Source organism: Acipenser ruthenus, chromosome 20 (genome assembly GCF_902713425.1).
Source record: "Acipenser ruthenus chromosome 20, fAciRut3.2 maternal haplotype, whole genome shotgun sequence".
In the NCBI taxonomy this organism is placed as follows: Eukaryota; Metazoa; Chordata; class Actinopteri; order Acipenseriformes; family Acipenseridae; genus Acipenser; species Acipenser ruthenus.
The window spans coordinates 32,180,159-32,202,937 of NC_081208.1; the positions used below are offsets into that span (position 1 = coordinate 32,180,159).

The window sequence follows — 22,779 nt, forward strand, 5'->3', positions numbered from 1 at the left end:
ATGTGTTGTACTTGCAGTCAATTCTAAAGAACACATTTTTAAAATAAGAAATTGTCCAACGTTGTCTGCTTTTTACAATGTACCACCTCCCACTGTAAATCCATCTCAATTTTGCGTGCATCTTCGTAGCCACTTTCAAAGCCACGATTCTGCCTCAGTCTGCCAGAAATACGCAGTTGTGAAGTCAGTGTGTTATAAAAGCTGCATGAAGCATGCACACAAATCATGCAAGTGCGCTCTGTAGCACTGGCAGCTAGTAATAAAGCTGTCAATGAGCGGCATGCAGTTGCTAATATCAGAATTCCATTAACATTAAAGTCTATGCGATGGGATTGGTTCCTGGGAAAATGTTGTTAATAACTGAAAGTTATCTTTATGAGGGTTGCTAATAATCGGCATCTACTGTGTGAATTAAAAAAGAACAAGAGCTCAACATTTCTCGTCTTAGCCATTGCATTTCTGACGTTGCATCTTACAATAAATCTAGTGCTAGCAGCTCTGCAGTTTATTGAAGGCAAAGGCTGGCACTAACACTTGTCAATTTGAATGTGTTTGACACTGCAGTTTATTGAAGGTAAAGGCTGACACTAGCACTTGTCAATTTGAATGTGTTTAACACTGCAGTTTATTGAAGGTAAAGGCTGTCACTAACACTTGTCAATTTGAATGTGTTTGACAGAAAAAGACATATCAGTGCATCAAGTGCCAGACGACCTTTGAGACGGAGCGGGAGATCCAGATCCACGTGGCCAATCACATGATCGGTGAGTGCGCGCTCACTTCCTGTTCTTATATTGATTTCAACTCATTTATCTCTGCAGGTCTTCTTTGTAGGCTCAAAGTAGCAGATGTATCATTCCCTTTTTATTACCAGTCATTTCTGGTCAGGCTTCTGCAAAGCATAGTAGGTCAGGATTGCTCGTGTTCACTGAATGAAGAGAATGAAGATACTTCTTGGCAGATTTCAATTCTTTTCCAGCGTTCTTGTGGTGTGTGCAACTGTAAACTGCTGGAGCCCACTCCTGGCTCGTCTCCCTGAAGGACTATATTACTGAGTAACATGATCAAGTTTAAAAGGGTTGTTGTAACCCTTGGGGCTCCAGCCTCTCCATCAGTTTTTAAAACAATGTGTGCCCTCTTCCACGGTTTGAAATGACAGCGCGGTTCTGCCACTGTTTGAAATGACAGCGCGGTTCTGCCACTGTTTGAAATGACAGCGCGGTTCTGCCACTGTTTGAAATGACAGCGTGGTTCTTCCACTGTTTGAAATTAATTTATAAAATGTATTTTTTGAAAGAATTTGTAAGAAGTGCTTTTTTGAAAATTGTAAACATCAAACGCAAACGTTGAATGAACAAAACCAACATTTGATGTAGTTGTTTCCTCACCGCTGGGAGCCTGTTGTTTTACAGCCTCTGCTTACAGTGTAATGCAGCAGTTGTGGGTGCAAAAGCCAAATTGTTTGACAATTCTATTCACCCTTTCTTTGTCTGATTGAGCCTGCTTTAACCTTTTGAGTCTCGCGTGTGGAATGTCACAAAGGTGTCATTTTTTCATCTCTGTAACATTGCTCAACTATGACCTATTTTCTCTCGCTGATGTGGAGACGCTAGTACATGCCTTTGTCTCTTCTCCACTTCATTATTGCAATGCCTTGCTTGCGGGTGCATCAAAAATTCTCTCAGTAGGCTACAGTATAGCTGTAGAATTCTGCAGCTAGAGTTTAACAAAAACCTGTGAGCATAGAACACCTGTTCTGTCATTTATTATTACTGCACTGGCTGCCTGTTAGGAGGAGGGTTGATTTTAAAATCTTATTGTTGACCTATAAAGCCTTGAATGGTCTGGCTCCAAGTTACATTTCAGACCTTGTAACTAGCTGTATTCCTGTGCGTAACTTGCGATCTGCAGCCTGTGGACTGTTAAGTGTCTATAACCAGGCTCTGCTCTGTGGGTGAAAGGGCATGTTGCAGTTACACACCTAGGTTCTGGAAATCTCTTCCTCCTTAAAATCAAGAACTCTGGAGGTGTTGGTAGTTTTAAAGCACGACTGAAAGATTGTAGATGTACTACATGAAAAATAATATATAAAATAGATTATTGTTATCAATAATAATAATAATAATAATAATAATAATAATAATAATAATAATAATAATAATGTCATCATCATAAACACTGCCACACAGGCATTCTCTTATACTGTTTTCTTGGATTTAAATTTGTCATTTGTTTACAGCAATTATTAAGAAAAAATAAAAATCAGTTCTTCGGCATGACCTCTTAAATCAAAAGTATTAAAAATCACATAAAATATTGAGATACAATGTTGGGGAAATCCATTGTAATACATGATTTGGGGGTGTGCTTCACCCCAACATCACGAGAGGGTTTATATAACTAAGAGCTGGGGATGTGGATGATGTCAAGTTTTATGGGTTCTGTTTCCAAGCGCGGTTTGTCATCCGTATAATCAGGTGAAGTATATTCATAACTCATTTTAATAATATTTTTTAATGATTTAATAATTCCGTTTTCCCTGTTTTTCTTTATTCAGGCGTTTGGCAGCTTGGGTAATCGCTGTTCAGTTTTCTTCACTGCTCCTTTGCAGATGCTTTGAAAACATTCCTAATCTTTTTGTACATATTCATATTTAGCTTTCATCACAGTTTTTGTGTGCATGATGATAAAGGATCTTGCAGTTTGCCCCAACACCCCCCACCCCCTCCCACAAACACCTACTTCAGTTATGATTGCACTTGTTTCAATGTCTTCCTGATATTTTTATATTTATTCATGTGCCGGAGCTGTTGATAAAACACCTTTCCTGCAGCAGTAGTTTGAGCTTTGACAGTGATTGTCAAGATGTGATACCCTCACCCCTCCTTAACACTAGCCTGGCACCGCATCTCAATCAATTCACAGCCTTCCTGCATCTGCTAACGACGATGCCACCCGGAGCCCAAACCGCTTTCTCTCTGACATCCGTCAGGAGCTTTCTTTTTTCTTTTCTTTTCCTTGTTACATTTATTATTATTATTATTATTATTATTATTATTATTATTATTGTTCTTACCTGTCACATCATTAACCTTGAAAAACAGAAAGTGCCCGTTCTGAGTCGAATGCAAGTCCGCAGCGTTTAAAAAAAAAAAAAATACATACTGTGTATATAAAACCTGAAATAAATACCAGCCGCACTTGACTCAAAAGGAGTATAGGAAACACACATAATAGCAGTGGTTTCTAGCCCTGATGCAGAATGACCTGTGAAGCCTATTTGGTAGGAGGCAGCGAGGTTGAAATGTATCATAACCATCTCCAGCATGACGCCTGCTGGCAGTGCATGTCTAGCAAGCCCTGTGCACGACTTAATAAGTAAACACTGCCAAGAGCTCACCTGCTTTGACATGCATTATTGTTTGTGTGTCATTTGTGATGGATTTGAAAATGGAGGTCTGTGTTGTGTGTATGGAATTCATCTGCAAAGCAGCAAAGTAGAGCTGTGTGCAAGCAGGCTTTTAATACACTGGAAAGCGCTGTGTGCAAGCAGGCTTTTACACCACTGGAAAGCGCTGCGTGCAAGCAGGCTTTTACACCACTGGAAAGCGCTGTGTGCAAGCAGGCTTTTACACCACTGGAAAGCACTGTGTGCAAGCAGGCTTTTACACCACTGGAAAGCACTGTGTGCAAGCAGGCTTTTAATACACTGGAAAGCACTGTGTGCAAGCAGGCTTTTACACCACTGGAAAGCGCTGTGTGCAAGCAGGCTTTTACACCACTGGAAAGCGCTGCGTGCAAGCAGGCTTTTACACCACTGGAAAGCACTGTGTGCAAGCAGGCTTTTAATACACTGGAAAGCACTGTGTGCAAGCAGGCTTTTACACCACTGGAAAGCGCTGTGTGCAAGCAGGCTTTTACACCACTGGAAAGCGCTGCGTGCAAGCAGGCTTTTACACCACTGGAAAGCACTGTGTGCAAGCAGGCTTTTACACCACTGGAAAGCACTGTGTGCAAGCAGGCTTTTACACCACTGGAAAGCACTGTGTGCAAGCAGGCTTTTACACCACTGGAAAGCACTGTGTGCAAGCAGGCTTTTACACCACTGGAAAGCGCTGTGTGCAAGCAGGCTTTTACACCACTGGAAAGTGCTGTGTGCAAGCAGGCTTTTACACCACTGGAAAGCGCTGTGTGCAAGCAGGCTTTTAATACACTGGAAAGCGCTGTGTGCAAGCAGGCTTTTAATACACTGGAAAGCGCTGTGTGCAAGCAGGCTTTTAATACACTGGAAAGCGCTGTGTGCAAGCAGGCTTTTACACCACTGGAAAGCGCTGTGTGCAAGCAGGCTTTTAATACACTGGAAAGCGCTGTGTGCAAGCAGGCTTTTAATACACTGGAAAGCGCTGTGTGCAAGCAGGCTTTTACACCACTGGAAAGCACTGTGTGCAAGCAGGCTTTTACACCACTGGAAAGCGCTGTGTGCAAGCAGGCTTTTACACCACTGGAAAGCACTGTGTGCAAGCAGGCTTTTACACCACTAGAAAGCACTGTGTGCAAGCAGGCTTTTACACCACTGGAAAGCGCTGTGTGCAAGCAGGCTTTTACACCACTGGAAAGTGCTGTGTGCAAGCAGGCTTTTACACCACTGGAAAGCGCTGTGTGCAAGCAGGCTTTTACACCACTGGAAAGCGCTGTGTGCAAGCAGGCTTTTACTACACTGGAAAGCACTGTGTGCAAGCAGGCTTTTACTACACTGGAAAGCACTGTGTGCAAGCAGGCTTTTACTACACTGGAAAACGCTGTGTGCAAGCAGGCTTTTACTACACTGGAAAGAGCTGTGTGCAAGCAGGCTTTTACTACACTGGAAAGAGCTGTGTGCAAGCAGGCTTTTACTACACTGGAAAGAGCTGTGTGCAAGCAGGCTTTTACTACACTGGAAAGAGCTGTGTGCAAGCAGGCTTTTACTACACTGCAAAGTCTGCATCAGGTGTTGCATGAGTTCATCCACCCCGAGTTATTCTCTAAGATACCTCCTAGAAAAAAATACAAAACAAGAGGTGCAATCTTTTAAGAGGAGTAATCGCTGGTGAATTGGGCACACAGGGTCCGCTCTGCATTCTCACTACCCTTCCCTCTTCATGAGTCTCCTAAAGACACAGTGTAGCAATTGTAAAACAAAAACAGAGAGTACATTTTAGTGTCAGTGTAACTCACATGTTGTTAAATTTCATCCGAGGTCTTGTTTTACACTAATATCTGCCTGAGTTACCCTCGGCTGCTGGTCACTTTGGCTTCCATGTGGCATTCCCGCTTCCCAGCAGCCTGAAAGTTCCACCCTACTGGTGACTGACAGCTGGGCTCGACAGACTGCTGTGCACCTGGTGGGCTCTTGGAGGGACAGAGAGACAATTATGCCCCTCCCCCCTCTCCCTTCTCTGCCGTCTCCACTCTCCCCTTTACCCTGCACACGCAGCTGTTTATGATTTTGCATTCCGTCAGCTTGCTACTGTAGCAGATTGCCAGTGGTGATGATGAATGCAACCCCCTGTGTGTTTGCCGTCACTACTTTGGCAGTGGAATTGTATTGGCCAGAGGGGGTGTGTTTTCTGTTTGCCATGTAATCTGAGCTAGAGCTGCTAACAATGTTGCTTTCCAATGTTAAAAAAGCTAAATCCTCCAAGCTGTTGAGGACATGCTAATACGAGGGAGGGACGGTCGGTACTTGACTTGCACTGACGTTCAGTTGGTTCATAACAGAAGAGGGCATAGTTCAGTGTCTATACAACCCTGTAAACTGTGCATAAAATAACACAGGCTCTCTAAAGCTACTGCAAGGAAGAGTTCAGATGGACCTTATGTCTGCCTCTAAACCAGATATGAATCTGTCATCATTTATCCCCCTCACACTCGCGCGCACTCATACTCACACGCACACGCACACTCACACTCACACGCACACGCACACGCACACTCACGCACAAGCAGGCGTTTGTACATAAGTTAAGCCTTGTCTGCTTTCAGATCTTGAAAGTAATGTGAGCCTTGTTTAAACGGACATTTTAAAATGCAAACAGCCAGCTTGTTTCTGTTTTAATTTTCCCAGTGCTGCGTTGATGCAAGGAAAAGATTTTTAGAGACGGGTTTGACAGGAATCCTGAATATATCCTAACATGGCCTGAAGCATGAGTTTAACAAAATAGAGTGAAACATGCAAGAATATCAAGTTGAATTTCTTGCAAAGGAACGCGGCTTCAGAACTAGGCTGTCAACTCTCACAAATGTTATTTAGACACGGGTGTGATTGCATCCGTTTTACTCCTGCAAACAAGAACCGTCACTGAGAGATGAATAGAATGGGAATGTTTTTAGCTCTCCAGTCGTCTTGAGTCTGAAGCAAAATGAACTAATGCTGTTGTCTTTCATTGTGCTACAGCCTTGGCAGATAAACTACTGCATCTTGGTCATTTGAAAAGCTGGTAGTCTGGCAGTAAGCGATTCAGACCCCTGTGAAATGAGGGTTGAGTGCTGTGCTTTTTTTTCCTTGTTTTGCAGTAGCAATCAATGTTAGCTTGTCCGTTATAAAACAAAGACATCCACTGGAGTTTCAGAATCTTGTGTGCTACAGCTAGTAGACAGGAGACAGGAGGAGCACTGGCTGGAACCTCAAGATACTTCTGCTGGAGATCCAAGACACAGGAGGAGCACTGGCTAGAACCTCAAGATAATTCTGCTGGAGATCCAGGCTGGAATGAAGGGGATGTTTTTGTTCCAGGATCTTGGTACCATGAGTCTTGTACCTTGTACCAATTTGTGACAGAGCTTTAAAATCTGCACTTCAGTACAGCAGCCCTGTGTTGGGAGGCATCCTTAATGCAGATGCTTTTTTAAATTTGCAGACAGATGAAGTCTTCCTTCTTAGTTCCATTTTTGACTTGTCGTTGCATAGAGCTTTGTATGCAAGCTTTGTCTAGTTGCTGGCCCATGACATAGTTGGTGTAGCAGGTCTTCAGTAGTGCTCTGTGGCATCCCAGATTCAACACTCCCAAACTCCTCTGTTTGTGAGGGTTAATCTGCTGCAGGGGATTCAGAAATCTCACAAGCTAAAAGTGTGACCTTGGATAAAGCCTGCTGCTCCTGCACTGACATGCAGGGAGAAGAAGCTAAACTTTGAATTGAATTGACTCAGTCAGACGAGACAAATATTATCTTCTTTTTTTATTTATTTATTTTTTTTCAATTTGGAATCAGCAATTATTTTTTCTCATTTTCTCCCCAATTTGGAAAGCCCAATTATTTTATTTCAACCCGGCTCGCCGCTGAGATGAAGATGGACACACGCGTCCTCTGAAATGTGTGCCGTCAGCCGCCCGCTTCATTTCACTGTGCAGGCCCACCATGCAGCCACCTCGGAGCTACAACGTTGGAGGACCACGCAGCTCCGGGCAACTTACAGGCAGGTCCGCAGGTGCCAAGCCAGTCTACAGGGGTCGCTGGTGTGCGGTGAGCCAAGGACACCCTGGCCGACCTAAGCCCTCCCCACCCGGGTGGCACTCGGCCAATTGTGCGCCGCCTCCTGGGAACCCCTGTCCACGGTCGGCAGTGGAATAGCCTGGACTTGAACCGAATGCGCCACTCGGGAGCCCCCACAAATCTCTTTTTTTTTTTTTTTTTTTTGGATACAAACAATGTGTGCAGATGTGCTCAGACAGTGTAGTTTGTAAGCAGCACCATTGGTGCTACTGTGGTAAAATGATGGGTATAGAAGTGATACGCAGTTATGTAAATGTTTTTTAGGTTAAGAAAACATATTTAATAAAAGTTTAATTTGGACATTATGGATTCAGTGCATGCAAGCTGCTATTAGGTTGTTATTATTGCTGCTGCTGTATCCAGCCTTTTAACATGCTAGAATCATCATCATCATCATCATCATCATCATCATCATCATCATCATCATCATCATCAGCAGCAGCATCAGCAGCGCTGGTTCTCCTTGCAGACTGCTTATAATACGATGGGCTGAAGCACTGATCATGAATTGCATATTGATGATATGCCTCCAAGCCTTTGAAATCATAATAATTTTTAAATAAAGTACAAAACACATGGAGTTGGAAGGGAGGCATTTTAGCACTGATATATGATGTGCAATTTGCAATTTGGCTTAAAGGAGCAGAACACCTTTTTTTATTTAGGTTGTAAAATTTCCCAGTGAATAGAGACGGCTGCTGCTTTCATTCATTTAAATATCACTATTTAAATGAATGTGTGTGTGTGTGAATATATATATATAATATATATAAACTTTTTGAACATTACATTTGCTTAACGACTAGTAACCTAAAGGCATAAGAAGTTGTACTGTTGGGTGTTTGATTTTTTTAATTGTAAATTAATTGCAGTAAACTAAACCACAACGTATAAAGACGATGGCCAGGCTCTTTAAGGTAAATATGCTGGTATATTTTAATTAAAAAAAAATAAAAAATATATTTTAAAAATATATGCTTCAATTGTTAGTTTATCATGAGAACCAAAAAAAAAAAAAAAAAAAAGTAAGTGTGTTGGATAAAGGTCAATACCGTGCACACACCCCGGATCCTTTCCAGAGAAGCTCGCCGATCAGTATGTGTAACTCATCCAGGATTAAAGAGAACAGGAAAAGCACCCTGGCTACATACACACCTGCAGATGCGCCTATCTGGCACTGTGACTGTAAAGTCAATACTTATTTATTTGAGACAAAAGAACATGGGCTGTGATGTGATAGATGCTATAAACTCACACTTTTTGTATGTTGCAGTTCCTTGACGTCACGTGTGTGTTTAGTTTTTTAGAAGCCATTTAAACCCCCCTCAGTGACCCTCTTTGTAGATCCTGTACAGGAAACTCAGGCCAGCGCCTCATTCCTCTTTGTGAGAGAGAGCGTGACCGTGTCTTCTTGTGCAAAACCCTGATTATTGTGAGGAGAGTACACTTCGTTGTAAAATGAGTGCGTACAGTGTTTAAGCACTGGCTGCCTGTGGTTTTTTGTCTGCATACAGTTTAGATGACTACAACAAGCTTAAGAAATAAAAACTCCCTAAGGTTAACCACTCCGGTTATTTTTAGCAAGGCAAAATGCTTGCTCAGTCAGAAACACTGGTGACCATTACTTAGTGCAGCTCTCTGAACGTTTCAGGGCACCCTTGGGTAGCGCAATCCCCGCTGTGTATTTAATCACAATCTGTTTTTCATTTAGATTTTCATTTTAGAACCTGTTTATCATCTACTGCAGGCTTTTATATCTGTAGATATTGTTTTCATTGGTGTGCAGTTTTTTGTTGAGGGGTAGGGTGTGTGTGTGGGGTGTGTGTGGGGGGTGGGTGGGGGGGGGGGTGTCCTTATAGAGTTCAAGAGCACAATGGAAAACAATAAAAACAATAGGAAAAGAGCCAGAGCACACAAAGATGAAAGGCAAGATCAACTTGAAGCAAAAGCAGCAGTTTACAGTGAATACTTGCACCATACTTGTGCATGTTGAGAATGCATTCTGAAACCCCTCTTGGACAGACTGTATAGCTCTGAGGGTCTCATGTTTCTTTCTCCAGTCTCTATATAGCCTGTCTCCCACATGCTTGCTTCTCTAAATGATCTTTTACTGCCATTGCTTTTTGCTTGTACTCAAGCTGGACGGTGCAAGCCCTGTATGTGGAGGTTGTGGTGGTGGGAGTGCAAGTTGGGTTCTTGCAGTGCAATTCTACAGTGCGTGCAGGGGTCAGGTCAGCACTCTACTGCATGGGAAATGTGTGGAACTGGCTTTTTCAGGACCAGACTCAACAGCAATATGCAAAATGCATCCAGCTGATGTTGGGTGAACCAGCCTTGAACTAACTGACCTCCTTTCTGTACCAGAAGTAAATATTCTGTTTGGATTTGTCGATCTTGCAATTGCATCAGTCCACTAAAATGAGGTCCTTTTAGAACTGTTCTAGAGCAAACACTGTAGAGTACAATGATGCCTCCATTCCTTGTCATGCAGTAAGCCGTGACCAGGTGAAGTGAAGTTTTCTCTTTGCTTAACGGTGTTGGAGAAACCAACTGAATGCACAGAAGTGAATACCATTTCATAACCAAATGTAGTAATGAATGAGTTTAATGCAAGCAGCCACTGTCATGCAAACCAGCACAAAACATTCTAGAAATATTCACATTGCTAATGGTTTGAATGCTTTTTTAAAAAATGTGTTTATTCAATTACTGTGCTTTTTATTTTTAAAAAGGGTTTGTTCTCTACAAATTCTGGCCCTGGGGTATGTGTGGCCCTTGAACAGAGTTGCTTGCATGGACAAAATGTAAACTAACTGTACACTGCCTTCTGTTTTTACCCTGCCCTCTCGGACGTGTAGGAGAAAGTCTGCAGCTGCAAGGTTTGTGTTACACCCTGGTATCTCAATAACTGTTTGATTAAGAAATAAAATGCTGCTGTTTTTGAAAAGCAATATTAGGTACCATGGTGAGGCCCAGGCCAGTGCGAGTATTGGAGCACGAGCTTCTTTGGCAGGCAGACAGTCTCTTTATATTCACACAGAGGCCCTAAATGTGTGTTGGCGTGCGTGTGTGTTGGTGTGTGTTGGTGTGTGTATTGTGTGTGTGTGTGTTGGTGTGTGTATTGTGTGTGTGTGTATTGTGCGTGCGTGTGTGTGTGTATTGTGCGTGTGTTGGTGTGTGTGTGTGTTGGTGTGTGTGTGTGTGTGTGTGTGTGTGTGTGTGTATTGTGTGTGTGTGTGTGTGTGTGTGTGTGTGTGTGTGTGTGCGCGTGGGATTGCACTTGATTGCATCAGGGTTTTAATCTAAGCCACTGCGCCAACATGAGTTTAAAAACATCTGTTTGGTTCTGGTGGCATGTCCCGTACTGTAGGACAATGACAGATACCCAGAACTGGATTGGCTGAGACAGTCCTTGAGGTTTAAAACCCTCTGGACTTCAAAGCGGAGAGATACAAATGATTTCCACTGGCATTCACTTACAAAGCAGAGCTCTCCAGCCTCCCAGGCACACTGACCGTTCACACCGGGGCGGGACGAGGGGAATGGGGGTCACAGAGGCAGACTGCCTGGTGCGCTGCACACATTTAATACAAATAAATAAAGAAAATGCATAAATCTTGTCAATGTTTGTTTGAAAGGCTCAGCGGCATTAAATCCTCTGGAGATCTCATTGTTATCTGTTTGCGCTTGGGTTATTTCTTATGCTGTTTATTAAAAGTAATTACAAGCTGTTTGGAGATCTATACCAAGTGCATTCAGGGGAGCTCCCTCAAAGATGTAGGAACAGAATGTGAAAAAGACGACACTGTGTGTGTGTCAGTGTGCGTGTGTGTGTGTCTCTCTGTGTGTGTGTGTGCGCGTGTGTGTGTGTGTGCGTGCGTGTGTGTGTGTGTCAGTGTGCGTGTGTGTGTGTGTGTGTGTGGTTTTATACAGCACAGGTTTATAATTAAATTTCACTTCAGTGTTAGGTTACAAGCTACTGAGCAAGGGTGCTTCCAAGAGCAGAATGAAGGGGAAGTGACAGCCGTTGTGGTGGTTTGTTTTTTTAAGGTTTTATTGTATGTTCATTTTGTCAGTCCGGTAGGATTGACGGGGCATGTTTTCAGTATTGTGGATGCTGTTGAATGGTTTTGAGGGAGTGGGGTGGCAGTGTCAGTAATGCTAAGGGCAAAGAGAGCTCGCACACTCACCCGCTGACCTTGGGGGCAAGCCACTTGACCTCCGTGTGCCGAACCCCTCCTAGTTCAGGATGGAGGAGCTGAATCCACAGGCCGTGCCCCTGTCTCCTCTTAATGGAGTTGTTCTGATTTCAAATCATGAAAAACTGAGAAGAAAAAGCAAAGCAATAGAACTTAAGTTTACTTTGTTTAAATCGTAGTACAAAGAGAGCAGACATTAATAAATATCATACATAAGTCTGTTAATTCATTGTTAATTGTCTATTTATCTAGCTATGATTTTTAAATGTTATTTATAATATCTGCATATTTTTACTGACTTATTGTAACTGTATTGTTGGAAATACCTCAATGAAAAGCTACTGTAGTAAGTATACAGCTCAGTATATCATTGCTGGTATACTAAGTATAGCTGTAAGTGTACACTTGTTGTACTCATTGAGGTCTTGTATAAACTTGCTACACTGCCATGCTATTTCAACATGCCTAATGTGCTGTATTCAAGGAGACTGCGGCTTGCAATCTGCTCCAGCTATTCCCTTAAACTGCATGTGGACACTGAAGAGAGGGAAGTGAAAATGATGGCATTACAGCCACATGTCTAGAGCAGGCAGCTTCCAAGTGGAGTTGGGCTTGGCATTCCTTCAGCTTGCCTTGCTAGCAGCTGGACTTCATTAAGCTGTGGTGTTAATTACTGGGAGACTGGGTTCTGCGTGCATGTGGAAACACTTGGGGTAATGCGGAAAGGGTCACCTTGAAATTGATCGTTTAGCACCAGAGAGAGAGAGGAGAGACTGGGAGTGAAGATTCCCTTGCACAACACTGCAGTGCACGTGCAGCGTTACTACAATACAGTGAGGGACTGTATGCTGCAGCATGTTACAGGTCACAGTAACACAGCAAAGCAGTACACTGCAGTGCTATCACAAAAGGGATTGACCACTGCAATGTTACTGCGTCCATTCTGTTAGGGTGCTCTCTTTATTTATGATTTCGAAAGCACATTGAGAAGGAGATCGTATTTCCTGACAGCGCTGTGCAGCCCACCCTGGCTTTTTACACCTGGATTGTGAGCATTATCTTAATGAAAACAGAACATTCGTTTACATGGAGCTACGATCCTACACTACACAAGTGTATCGCTTGTTTGCTTGTTTAGTTAAACAAAAGCACTCTAGAAATAGGATGTACCGTTTGAAGGCCTTGCTCGGTTTATTTGTGTGCTGATCATTAGTAGACAGCGAGGGAAGGGAAGCAGGAGAAAAAAAATATGAGGTTGTTACTTTCTACTCCTTAATTCCCCATCAGGAGTACTGTGTGTATTTTCTGCACAAAATCAATGCATTCCGATTGGGTAATTTCCCATGGTGCCCCAGTCCGAGTGCTCTGTGCCGGGAGAGGTGACATATTCGGTCATGGCAGTCTGAACTTTTTTTTTTTCTTTTTAGCATGCACAAGAATTTGTTGGAATTTCACATCCTTCCCAGGTTTTTGTGAAAACACTAATTTGTGAATGCGCCAATCTGCTAATGGCGGATGCCGGGGTCTGCAATCCCACCTACGTTTTCGGTGCTCGTTATGGCGTGGTGTGTGCCGTTAATAATGCATCTGTGAAACTCAGCTGTGAGGGAGCCAAGTAATTATCCCACCATAGCTCTCCCCGCTCCAGTGTCATCGCAACTGGGGCTTCATTAAAAGTCCTAACAGTAGAGATGTTGTGTAGTGCTGCCTGTATGTATTTTTGCATGTAAATTCTCAGCCTTGCCATGGCTCAGAGGTAATTTGACTTCTTGAATCCGAGGAGCCCCTGTGATTTCCCTTCCTGCTCAGCCCCCCTCGCTGCAGAACCAGCTGAACATCCCCCGAAGAACAAAAGGGTTCTCTGAAGCTATGAAGCATAGATTCAGCAGCTTCTGATAGCCAGATAAAAAAAAATCAAAGAAGTGCTCTGCTGAATGCATTAATGCAGAGCAAAACATACCCAGCCAGACATGAAATCTTTGCAGGGATTTTGGTATTTAAAAGTGATTCTTTGATCAGTACTTAACGCTGTAGAATTATCTCTTGAGCGGAGGAGTGTTGGACTAGTTGTCTAGATTAACATGGTTTTCCTTCGTTTCCTTTGATCGGATAGTGTTCCCCTTTTTCCTTTTCCTTTAGTTTTGTAGTCAGACGTTGGTCTCCCTGTAGATCTAGCCTTCTTTAGGAGCGGCCGTGTGGAACTGTCCAATCTGATTGTGAGGAGGTGTCACCATTATACATCGTATACACCGCGGGCTAGCACTTCGGTGCTTGGACTGCCGCGTTGAGGGCATTTTCAGCTTCATATAAACACAGTATAGATGTTTTCCTGTTTGTTTAACAGGGTTGAGGCTGGGTGTGAACCGGCAACCTTGCACACCGCAAGCAAGTGTCTAAAGCACAGTGCAAAAGAGCCGGGCTCGGCTAGGCTCCTCCTCTCCCCTCCCCTCCTCTCTCTTCTCCTCTCCTCTCCTCTGGACAGCCTGCCCGTTACATTTGCACATGGTGCTTCTTGCATTCTGCTACTGTACTGTGTGTCCCTACAATTGCTAAACCTGCTCTGTAGTCAAAATTAAGCAAAAACGCAGGCTTTCTGTAGCTTTTATGTTGCGACTATTTGTTTAAAAAAAAAAAAAAAAATGTATGTACCTGTGTTTTATTTTCTCCTGATTAGTTATTTTAAAAGCAGGACATGTCACAGTAGTTCATTTTAATTGCTGCTTCATTATTTGCCGTTGCGCCTGGCTGGGTGCACTTATTAACGCTTGTTAAGGTTACTACATTTTTTTACACAATTGAAATTGTTGCACCGACTTCAAGCTGCGGGTGTTGCGCTTCTCCCGGAATTCAGTTTGGTTTGAAAACACAGGCAGCATTCTTTTTTCCTTTCTGTTCTGCATCCACTCTGTGTTTGTAGAGTTGTGCAGGATGATGTGTGGCTCAGTGGTTAAAGCTGGTGACAGACCCCCAAGGTGCTGGCGACTGTCTTTCTAGCCATGTAGATTTAGGAGCCACATTTAAAGGACATTTTAATGAGGACATCTCACTCTTATAAGCAACTTGAGAACTGTCTCCTATAAATGGATACAGTAGTCTCTGTGTATAGGAACACCTCCTAAGAGAACACTTTGCCTAAGAGAACACCCTTGTGGTGAAACAGATTTTTCCCATTGTAAATGTTCCGCCTAAAGGAACAGGAACTTCGCTTAAAAGAACACCTTTTTGGCACCGCTAGCGATTCGTTCACACCTGATACAGTACTGTTTTGTAACCTGATAACTCATTATCATCAAACTTCAATTCAAATGGTTTATTCAGTCTTTTCAAATGTGACTTGTCATTGCGAGAGTGTCTTGAGGCACACTGATTGGTTTATTAAATCTTTCCAGAACCGCAGTTGTACCATTGCCTTGTTTTGTATTCTGATTTCCACGAGTGCATCTCATCGCTACAAAACAGCATGTAAACAAATGGCAAAATGAGCCGCTGTTTCTCTTGCTACAAAAAGTTTGTTTGAGCTCCTGAAAAAAACCTGAATCAGACACAAGTCGCTGAGCAATTTGGTGTTTCCCATTCTGGTGAGTTGCTTCACCATTCTGTTGAATCATTTTGTCTTGAATATTGCTCCTGTACAGGTAATCATAATTAATCTGGAGCTACTGCTGCATTTTTTAATGTGTGTAGGGGTGCTGTGTTAAATTAGTTTGATAGTTTATTAACGTTAGTTTGTCTGTTACTTTATTATTATAGTTCATTAACATACACTTACCTATTGCTTTGCTCTTACTTATTCTGTTCATTTCATACGTTGATGCACGTGCATCATGACAAGTAATAAAATATTTATTTATTTATTGATGATATTGTGCCTGGTGGCTAACTTAGAGGACACTTCAGCTATGAGAACACTTTGCTTGCTTCCTGAGGGGTGCTCTCTTAGCCGGAGACGACTGTAATTCAGTATTGCTGCCTACAAGGTTGCTGTGAATGCTGTGTTTTGTTACAGAAAGCAATGCAGATGTAAAATAAAAACAGTATCTGGAGTTAGCAGTATGGAGAGCCTGCTTAACACTGGCTGTGCAAGAAGGTTGCTGCCCCTTAATAACACTGGGTTTGAAACAAACGAAGACGTGGTGGCTGTGAATTCTAAGCAGGGGGAGGGGGAGGAAGGGGAGGGGGTGCTCCACCTGCTGTGTGCTTTGGTTCGCCGTTTTGTATCTTTTCTAGTTTTAAAAAACAGCAAGAAGAAAAAGTGTTTGAATATTGTGCTATGAAGGGAACGGTCCTACCGTGCAGCAGTTGGGATATTCGAGGAGAGTCTCCTGTGAGATCGCCTGGCTCCCGTGCTGCCATCGGAGCGCCACATTCCCAGACAGCTGGTCTCTCAGCATGGGCTGTGCATGCGGCTAGGATGCCTGCGCTCGGCAGAGAGCAGGTAATGCTCTAATTTCCCCTGTGCAGATGCAGCCAGGAATATCTTAATTTATTATTGGTGTGCTGGCATGCTATAGAGAGTGGGTAGGGGGGGGAGTTGCTGGCTGTGCAGCCTTGCAGAACTATTCGCTACAAAAAGAGCTATTGGGTGCCTGACTTCTCCTGAACCTGCTCTAATGTAATCATTGTTATTTGTGGTATTGAGCGAGAGGGGTGAGCTGATCTTAATTATGTGAGTAGGAATAAAAAAAAGAGAGACAATCTTCTGCCTGATAAAGTGTGCAGTTTGAACAGGCAATACAACACAGCCAGTGTTGCCAGCTTTCTGTTGCCATTCGTAGAGGGAGCCCAGGCTCTAGCGGTTCTGCCCAGGCAGGATGATCTAACTAGAACTGTATTGATTTTGTAGTTCGGGTTCGTAACTCGGTATGCAGAGGCGCGGATTAAAGTAAATGCCGGGTCCTCCCTCCACCTCTTCTTATTGATGAACCTGTACCCTTTATCATTTCGTTATTCAGGTATTGTGTTTGAAAATGGGTTTCCCCAAGCAAGCAAGAAACCGAATTGAGAAATGCACGTTCATTGTGTGCGTCCCAAGACACTTCCTGATTCCCACGTTACAATCAGCTGATTTGTGCTGTTTAATTCTCTGCACAAGCATGCAGTGCACACGTTGCCATAGAAAAAACACTCCCATAATCATCATGAATTATCACTGCATTAGAGTAACTGGGTGCAAAAGAATGCTTGTACTACACTTTACTGCAGTTGGATATTTTTGCATGGTAGGTGTAGTACTAAGAAAAACAAAATAAAAAAAACGACTTGCTGTAAATTAGTGTTCATCGTTAAAGTAGAAACTTCACTGGAGTCATCCCTACAGTCTGTTGAGAAACGCTTTGCGAATGGTGTCGTTTTTCAAGATCCTAACAGTGTTGTATTTGTATTACCAGACAAGATTACCAAGAAAAAAAGTGTGTGTCCAGGTACATTTTTTTTTTATCTAGGCTTTCAAGTTTCTGCAGCTACACTTTGCTACATACTGTGCCATTGATACTGCAGATGGTGCTTTCTGAAGTTTATACTTTTTCAAATATTGCTTCGATTCTGCTTACAGCTTAACATGTTGCAGCCAGGAGTTGTCTAATACCATCCATGCAGAGAGCCTTGTTGAGAAATGGTCAGAACTGATGGGGTCTGTACAGCAGTACTGCATGTGGTCTAAAGGGATTCTGAGCTGCTTCTCTGGCTAGCTGGCAGCATCTGAAGACAGTCGTGAATAATAAAGGGCTAAAGAGTTAAGTTAAGCCCTGGTCTGCCAAAGCCTTCACATAACTTTTCCTTTTATTCAGTATAATGTAATGCATCTCACAGATTTGCGCATTCCTTCTCCTCCCTGGTGCTCACAGCTACCTGATTGAGAGGTGAAATCTTTAGAATTTGATTTTGACTTGATGTGACCCCTTTCTGCCCATCAATCTCGACTGACAGACATTGACAGTATTGGTTTCGTACCTAAACTTCAGACAAACTGCTTTCCCATCTATAATTCCCCAACAGCGATATTTTATATCCGTACATGGCCTCCTCATTACGTGTTCAACAAGGTGTCTTTGGACATTAAATAATTCAGCCTTGGACGTGCTGGGAATGCTTTAAGCGTTTGACTCTTCTGATTGTCTTTGCTTGAGAACAGGCTGCTGTTCCCCCTCAGCAGCCGAAGCTGCTGTGATGTTTAAGAGTGAGGACGTCGGAACACAGACGCACGGCTTGCTTTGTAGATCTGTTGTGCATCACACACAGGTTCATTTTGAAGGCCATTCAATCTTTTTTTAACCTGTTGGTGTTCTTACTCTGAACATGGTGCAGTGGATTGAAAAAGACGGCATAATTATAACGAATCTCTTAACCGTCCAGTCATAATAGGTGTTTTAATGCACTTCCATATTTCAACGTTCAAATAATGCTTTTTCTCCTAAATGAAAGCCATCTAATTAAAAGGATTGTAATTTAATGACAAAAGGAATTCTAATGTCAGAAGTCCATTACAGATCATGCATGTGATGTTCTTGCTGCAGTGGATTTTTGTTTCACTGTTACAGTACGTGCTGTGTGCTCACGACTGCCATGCAAATTCAGACATAAGAAATGTAAGCCTGGCTTTTCTCTGCTTTCTCAGAGGAGCGTCTCGTGGCTCAATCGGCATTCACATCTTGTGCTTGTGCACATTACAGTCATTTCCACCCACTCTACTTTCTGCTCAACTTAAGGTGAAATATGCGTTTTAGTGTGAGAAATGAAAATGAGAAATGACAGGACAGATATGATCTACATCTCAAAGGGGTCCTGCCATGATTGCCTCACTCCGAGGACTTGTGTTCAGTACAGGAGACTACAGCCTTGCACATGCATAGACAGGTAGGCTACAGACTGAAGCCTGCGATCAACATTATTCTGGAAGCACCCCAGTCTGCAGATTCTGATCAATGATGAAGCATTATTATTATTATTATTATTATTATTATTATTATTTATTTCTTAGCAGACGCCCTTATCCAGGGCGACTTACAATCGTAAGCAAATACATTTCAAGTGTTACAATACAGGAGTCCAATACATTATTAATCGGAAGGAATATGCTGGGAAAGCCATATGTAAATGGATCATTTAGACAGTCAAACCTCCATCTAAACTAGGGGCAGGGTGGTCTTCATATCTACAATAGGTGATTTTAACATGGGCATGTACTATACACAGGGTTTCTTAGTGTTTAACATGGGCATGTACTATATACAGGGTTTCATTAGTGCAGTCACTATATTGTAGACAGATCCATCCATACATGTGGTCAACAAATAGTATACAATACCATTAAAGCCTTCCACAATGGATTAGGAAGCCCAATTGATAGGTAACTGAAGAGTGTGTGTGTGTGTGTGTGTGTGTGTGTGTGTGTATATAATTACTATTGCATCTTGGTAGTTGCAGCTATTGAAATGAAAAATTGCCAGTGGCAGATACAATCCTTGAAAAGTTAGTAGAGGTTTCTAAATCCTATTTAAAGGATATTGGAAAGGGAGAGGATTGCAATTTATCAGACAAGACAACAAAGTGTATCTGGAAATGAAAATATGATTTCATTTGGACACTTCATTGAGGGACAGGCCGCTCCCCAGCGTGCAGGGAGGAACACTCACTTCAACACCGTTCCATCAAACTGAATCTCACACTGCACTTTCTACAGATGAACCGCATCAGGAGGATTCTGGAAAAAAAGATTAGCGCTCACCTACGAAGCAATATTTAAATTAGAGCTGCTAATGGAGGGCTGTGGAAACTGTTAATTCTGCTTTCCTCTGTGGAATTGAGAATTCAGGATTCTTCATAAAGAAACCAAGAAAGAAACCCTCCCGGAGCTCCAAGTGATTCTGTTTCCCACTCTCGGCTGGCTTTGTGTTGCAATTTCAGTAAGTGTTATAAATGTTAGTTTAAGCATTTGAATCATCTTCTCCCACAATAATACTGTTTTATTGCTGTGTTCCTATTAGGGAGTTAATGTTTGCTTCTGATGGCGTGTAATTGTGCTCTGTTTTTTTTTTTTCTCTCTGTTCCCAATTGCCCAATCAGCGGCACAAGGGACAAGAAATAAATAGCCCTAATGCTATTTTAATTACAGAAAACATAATGTGCCAAGCCCACACAACTTTACCTTAAGTAACTTTTTTCCTCTGATAGAACTGGAAGAGGTTAGCATTCAAAGCCTGGGATTAATGGACGGCTTGTGCCTCTTGCAGGGAGCAAAGGAAGAAGCAGCTAATTCAGGACAAGCCCAACACAACAACATCACTCATGCTAGCGCTGCGTGGTGGCTTCTCAAGAACATATTCTCACACATCTACTTCTCTGCCACTAAAACAAGTACCGACAATTTCAAACTGTTTTTTATTTTTAATGGAGTACAGAAGTAAGTGTGCGAGTAGTATGTTCATGTTATGATTATTTTGCACCTTATTAAATTATTTTTATTTATTTATTCTGTTTTGTTTGCACGTGGTTTTCTTTGTTTTATCTTGAAACTGTGCCATTTACATTTCCTTGACTGAAAACCCCAAAAGTGTGGCTGCAGAGGATGAAGTCCAGTTGCCTGCCCCCAGCCCCTGCTCCTTAGATTCTTGGTGAAGGTTTTGTGACCACAAAGGATGAAGTCCAGTTGCCTGCCCCCAGCCTCTGCTTGTCAGAGATTCTTGGTTTTGGCTCCTCCAGCAGCACTGCACCTCTCTGCATGTGCTGTGACAGCTTGGCAGGATCTCAAACCCGTAGTCTTCGGGTCTGGAGATGAGTTTATAAGCCAGTATTGATTTTACATCACTGTTTCAGGCAGAGTGGCAGGTTCTGTCTTCTATGAAAGTACAGTTAGCTCTTAGTCTATAAGACTAGAATAGACGGGTGTGCCAGCGCTGATCAGGATATTGGATAGTAGCTCCACCCTGATTTGGTGTTTTATTGGGGTGTTTGCCAGAGCAGTGTTGGCATGTCTGGCGCTTGCTTCATGTCTGCATACCCCCCTATATTAAGCACATGGCAGTTTCCTATCCTGAAGTGTAGGGAACTGTTCTCCAACTCTGATGTAACTCTGTACAAGGTTTCATTGCCCTTTGCAAAGAATAAATGACATTGAATCCTGGAAGAACGATTATTATTTTATCACACACACCTCATGAGAGCTAGTTAAAGCCGAGTATCCCCCTGTGTGCTTGACATTCGCCAACATGTTAAGTGCCCTCTTCCTGTAATTAATTTGAAAATGTATTTGTACCTAAAGCTATAGAAATAAAGAGAAGGGGAGAGAGGTGCTCCCTGTGCAAGTTTCTAGCCAGGGAAACTACATCAAAGACTTTTTAAAACTTTTTATGGTCAGCATCGCGACGGTTCATGAAGCATACAAGTATTTGGACTATATCAAAAGCTGTCATAATGCAACAGCTGTGAAATATTAAGTAACAGAAAGAAAAGCCGTGGCTTTGCTGACTCTGCAAGTGTAGTTTTAACCAGGAGCGTCCCTTTTTTCTTTCTTCATGCAGGAATTGTTGTTATTTTTACACAGCGGTATGTGCTAGCTAGGTGAACACTGCCTGGGTTTCAAACATTAGATGATGTAATGGGCTCTTGCTAATTTGCTAATGAGGTCGGGACGTGCAATGCAGTGCTCCTGCCACTGGGCTGGTATCTGTAAGAAGCTGGGAAGTGTCTGAAATGCCAATCAGATCAATATGTCTGGCAAAGCCGAGGAGCAGAAAGGAAGCAGGCTTCAGAACGGATGGAATGCAATGTGGAACCAAACCCAGCCTCCTTAATGGAAGAGTCATGTAATATAAGCTAATCCTGAATGTGGAATTTAAGTAATAATCATGCTTTTAATCAACCTTTTCCTGGCCGTACTAAGATTAGTTGTGTAAACCACACTGTCCACAAGTAGAACCCTTCTCTATTGCAAAACCAAGTCTAATATACAGGGCTTCAGCCTGGTAAATCCACACAGTATCCTCAAGTACCCCTGCAGGTCAGTTTGTTTGGTTTTAAATTCCCTGATTTACGCAGAGTCGTCAGTAAAGGCAATCCAGATCTGCAGGAAAATATGCAAAAAAACTGCAGAAATGTTAGGAAGATCTCTGCAGTGTTCTGCGGAGCATCTTATGTATTTAGTATTCTTATTAATAATGCCTCATACAAACGTAAGGTTATATATTTCAGGTCACTTTAGCAGTCTGTTTATGATAATCATGAATACAATGTAGCTGCAGAATACGACAGATCTGTGGAAGACTGCGAATTCTGCGGGAGCCTGCGAATTTCCGAGGAATTCCGCTCTTCTCAGATTTGGACTGCCTCCAGTTATCAGCGTAGCTTCATACTGTTCCCATCCCCAGTGCTGTCTTATGTGCTCTGGAAACCAGAGCGGAGCTGTTTGTGTTCTGGAAGGACGCAGAGGAGGCGCAAGTAGGGTTGATCATCACGATAGCAAAGGTGTTCAATTAAATCAGGTTTGGAAAATGCTGCATTGAAAAGCTCCTCCTGGTCCTCAAGTCGTTTTCAGAGCATTATAGCTTTTAATTAAGAAATGTCAGAGGAAATTACACAATCCGGAAACATCCTCCGGTGATCTGAAATGAATTGCTTAACTGCTTTTTCACACCTCCTCTTCTTTCTGGGGAGCAGGGCTTGGCTGTGAAAGGAGGTAGTTACTTTCCCTTCGTTCTTTCATTCCTAACTAATAACGAGAGACAGGTGATACCTTGTTAATGATTTCCTGGACTTTTTGAGGTGCTTGGCTATCAGCGCTCCTCTCGCGCACGCGTTTAATAGGGGCTCTGAGAGGAGCTGCGTGGTTTGGGAGGGTAGGGCAGGCAGGCAGGCTGTATGAATGACAGGGCTGAGGTCAAGATCATCACTCTAATGTACCCTATTAGCCGCGCCTGGTGTATTCTTTTTTCTCTTCCTGACAAGGTGTTAAAATCTTCACTGCGCTCCTCTGCTGGCACGTTCAGAGCGGCATCAAGTTTTGGTAGAAGATTAAAATGTTATTTTGCTAATTTAAGCACATAGCTGCTCAGTGAAT

General features: G+C 42.7%; 1 protein-coding gene across 3 annotated transcripts in view; it reads left to right on the plus strand.

Annotated features, from left to right (window-relative positions):
• The window catches only part of LOC117425917 (zinc finger protein 423-like), a 116,691-nt gene that overhangs the window by 61,499 nt on the left and 32,413 nt on the right, over positions 1-22,779 (plus strand). For 2 of the 3 annotated variants that reach the window (XM_058993972.1, XM_058993973.1), the window contains 2 exons: positions 680-764; positions 10,389-10,409. In XM_058993972.1, coding sequence (XP_058849955.1) covers positions 680-764; positions 10,389-10,409 — 106 coding nt within the window. The remainder of the gene's footprint in view (positions 1-679; positions 765-10,388; positions 10,410-22,779) is intronic. The other variant, XM_034043231.3, reaches the window with a different exon arrangement.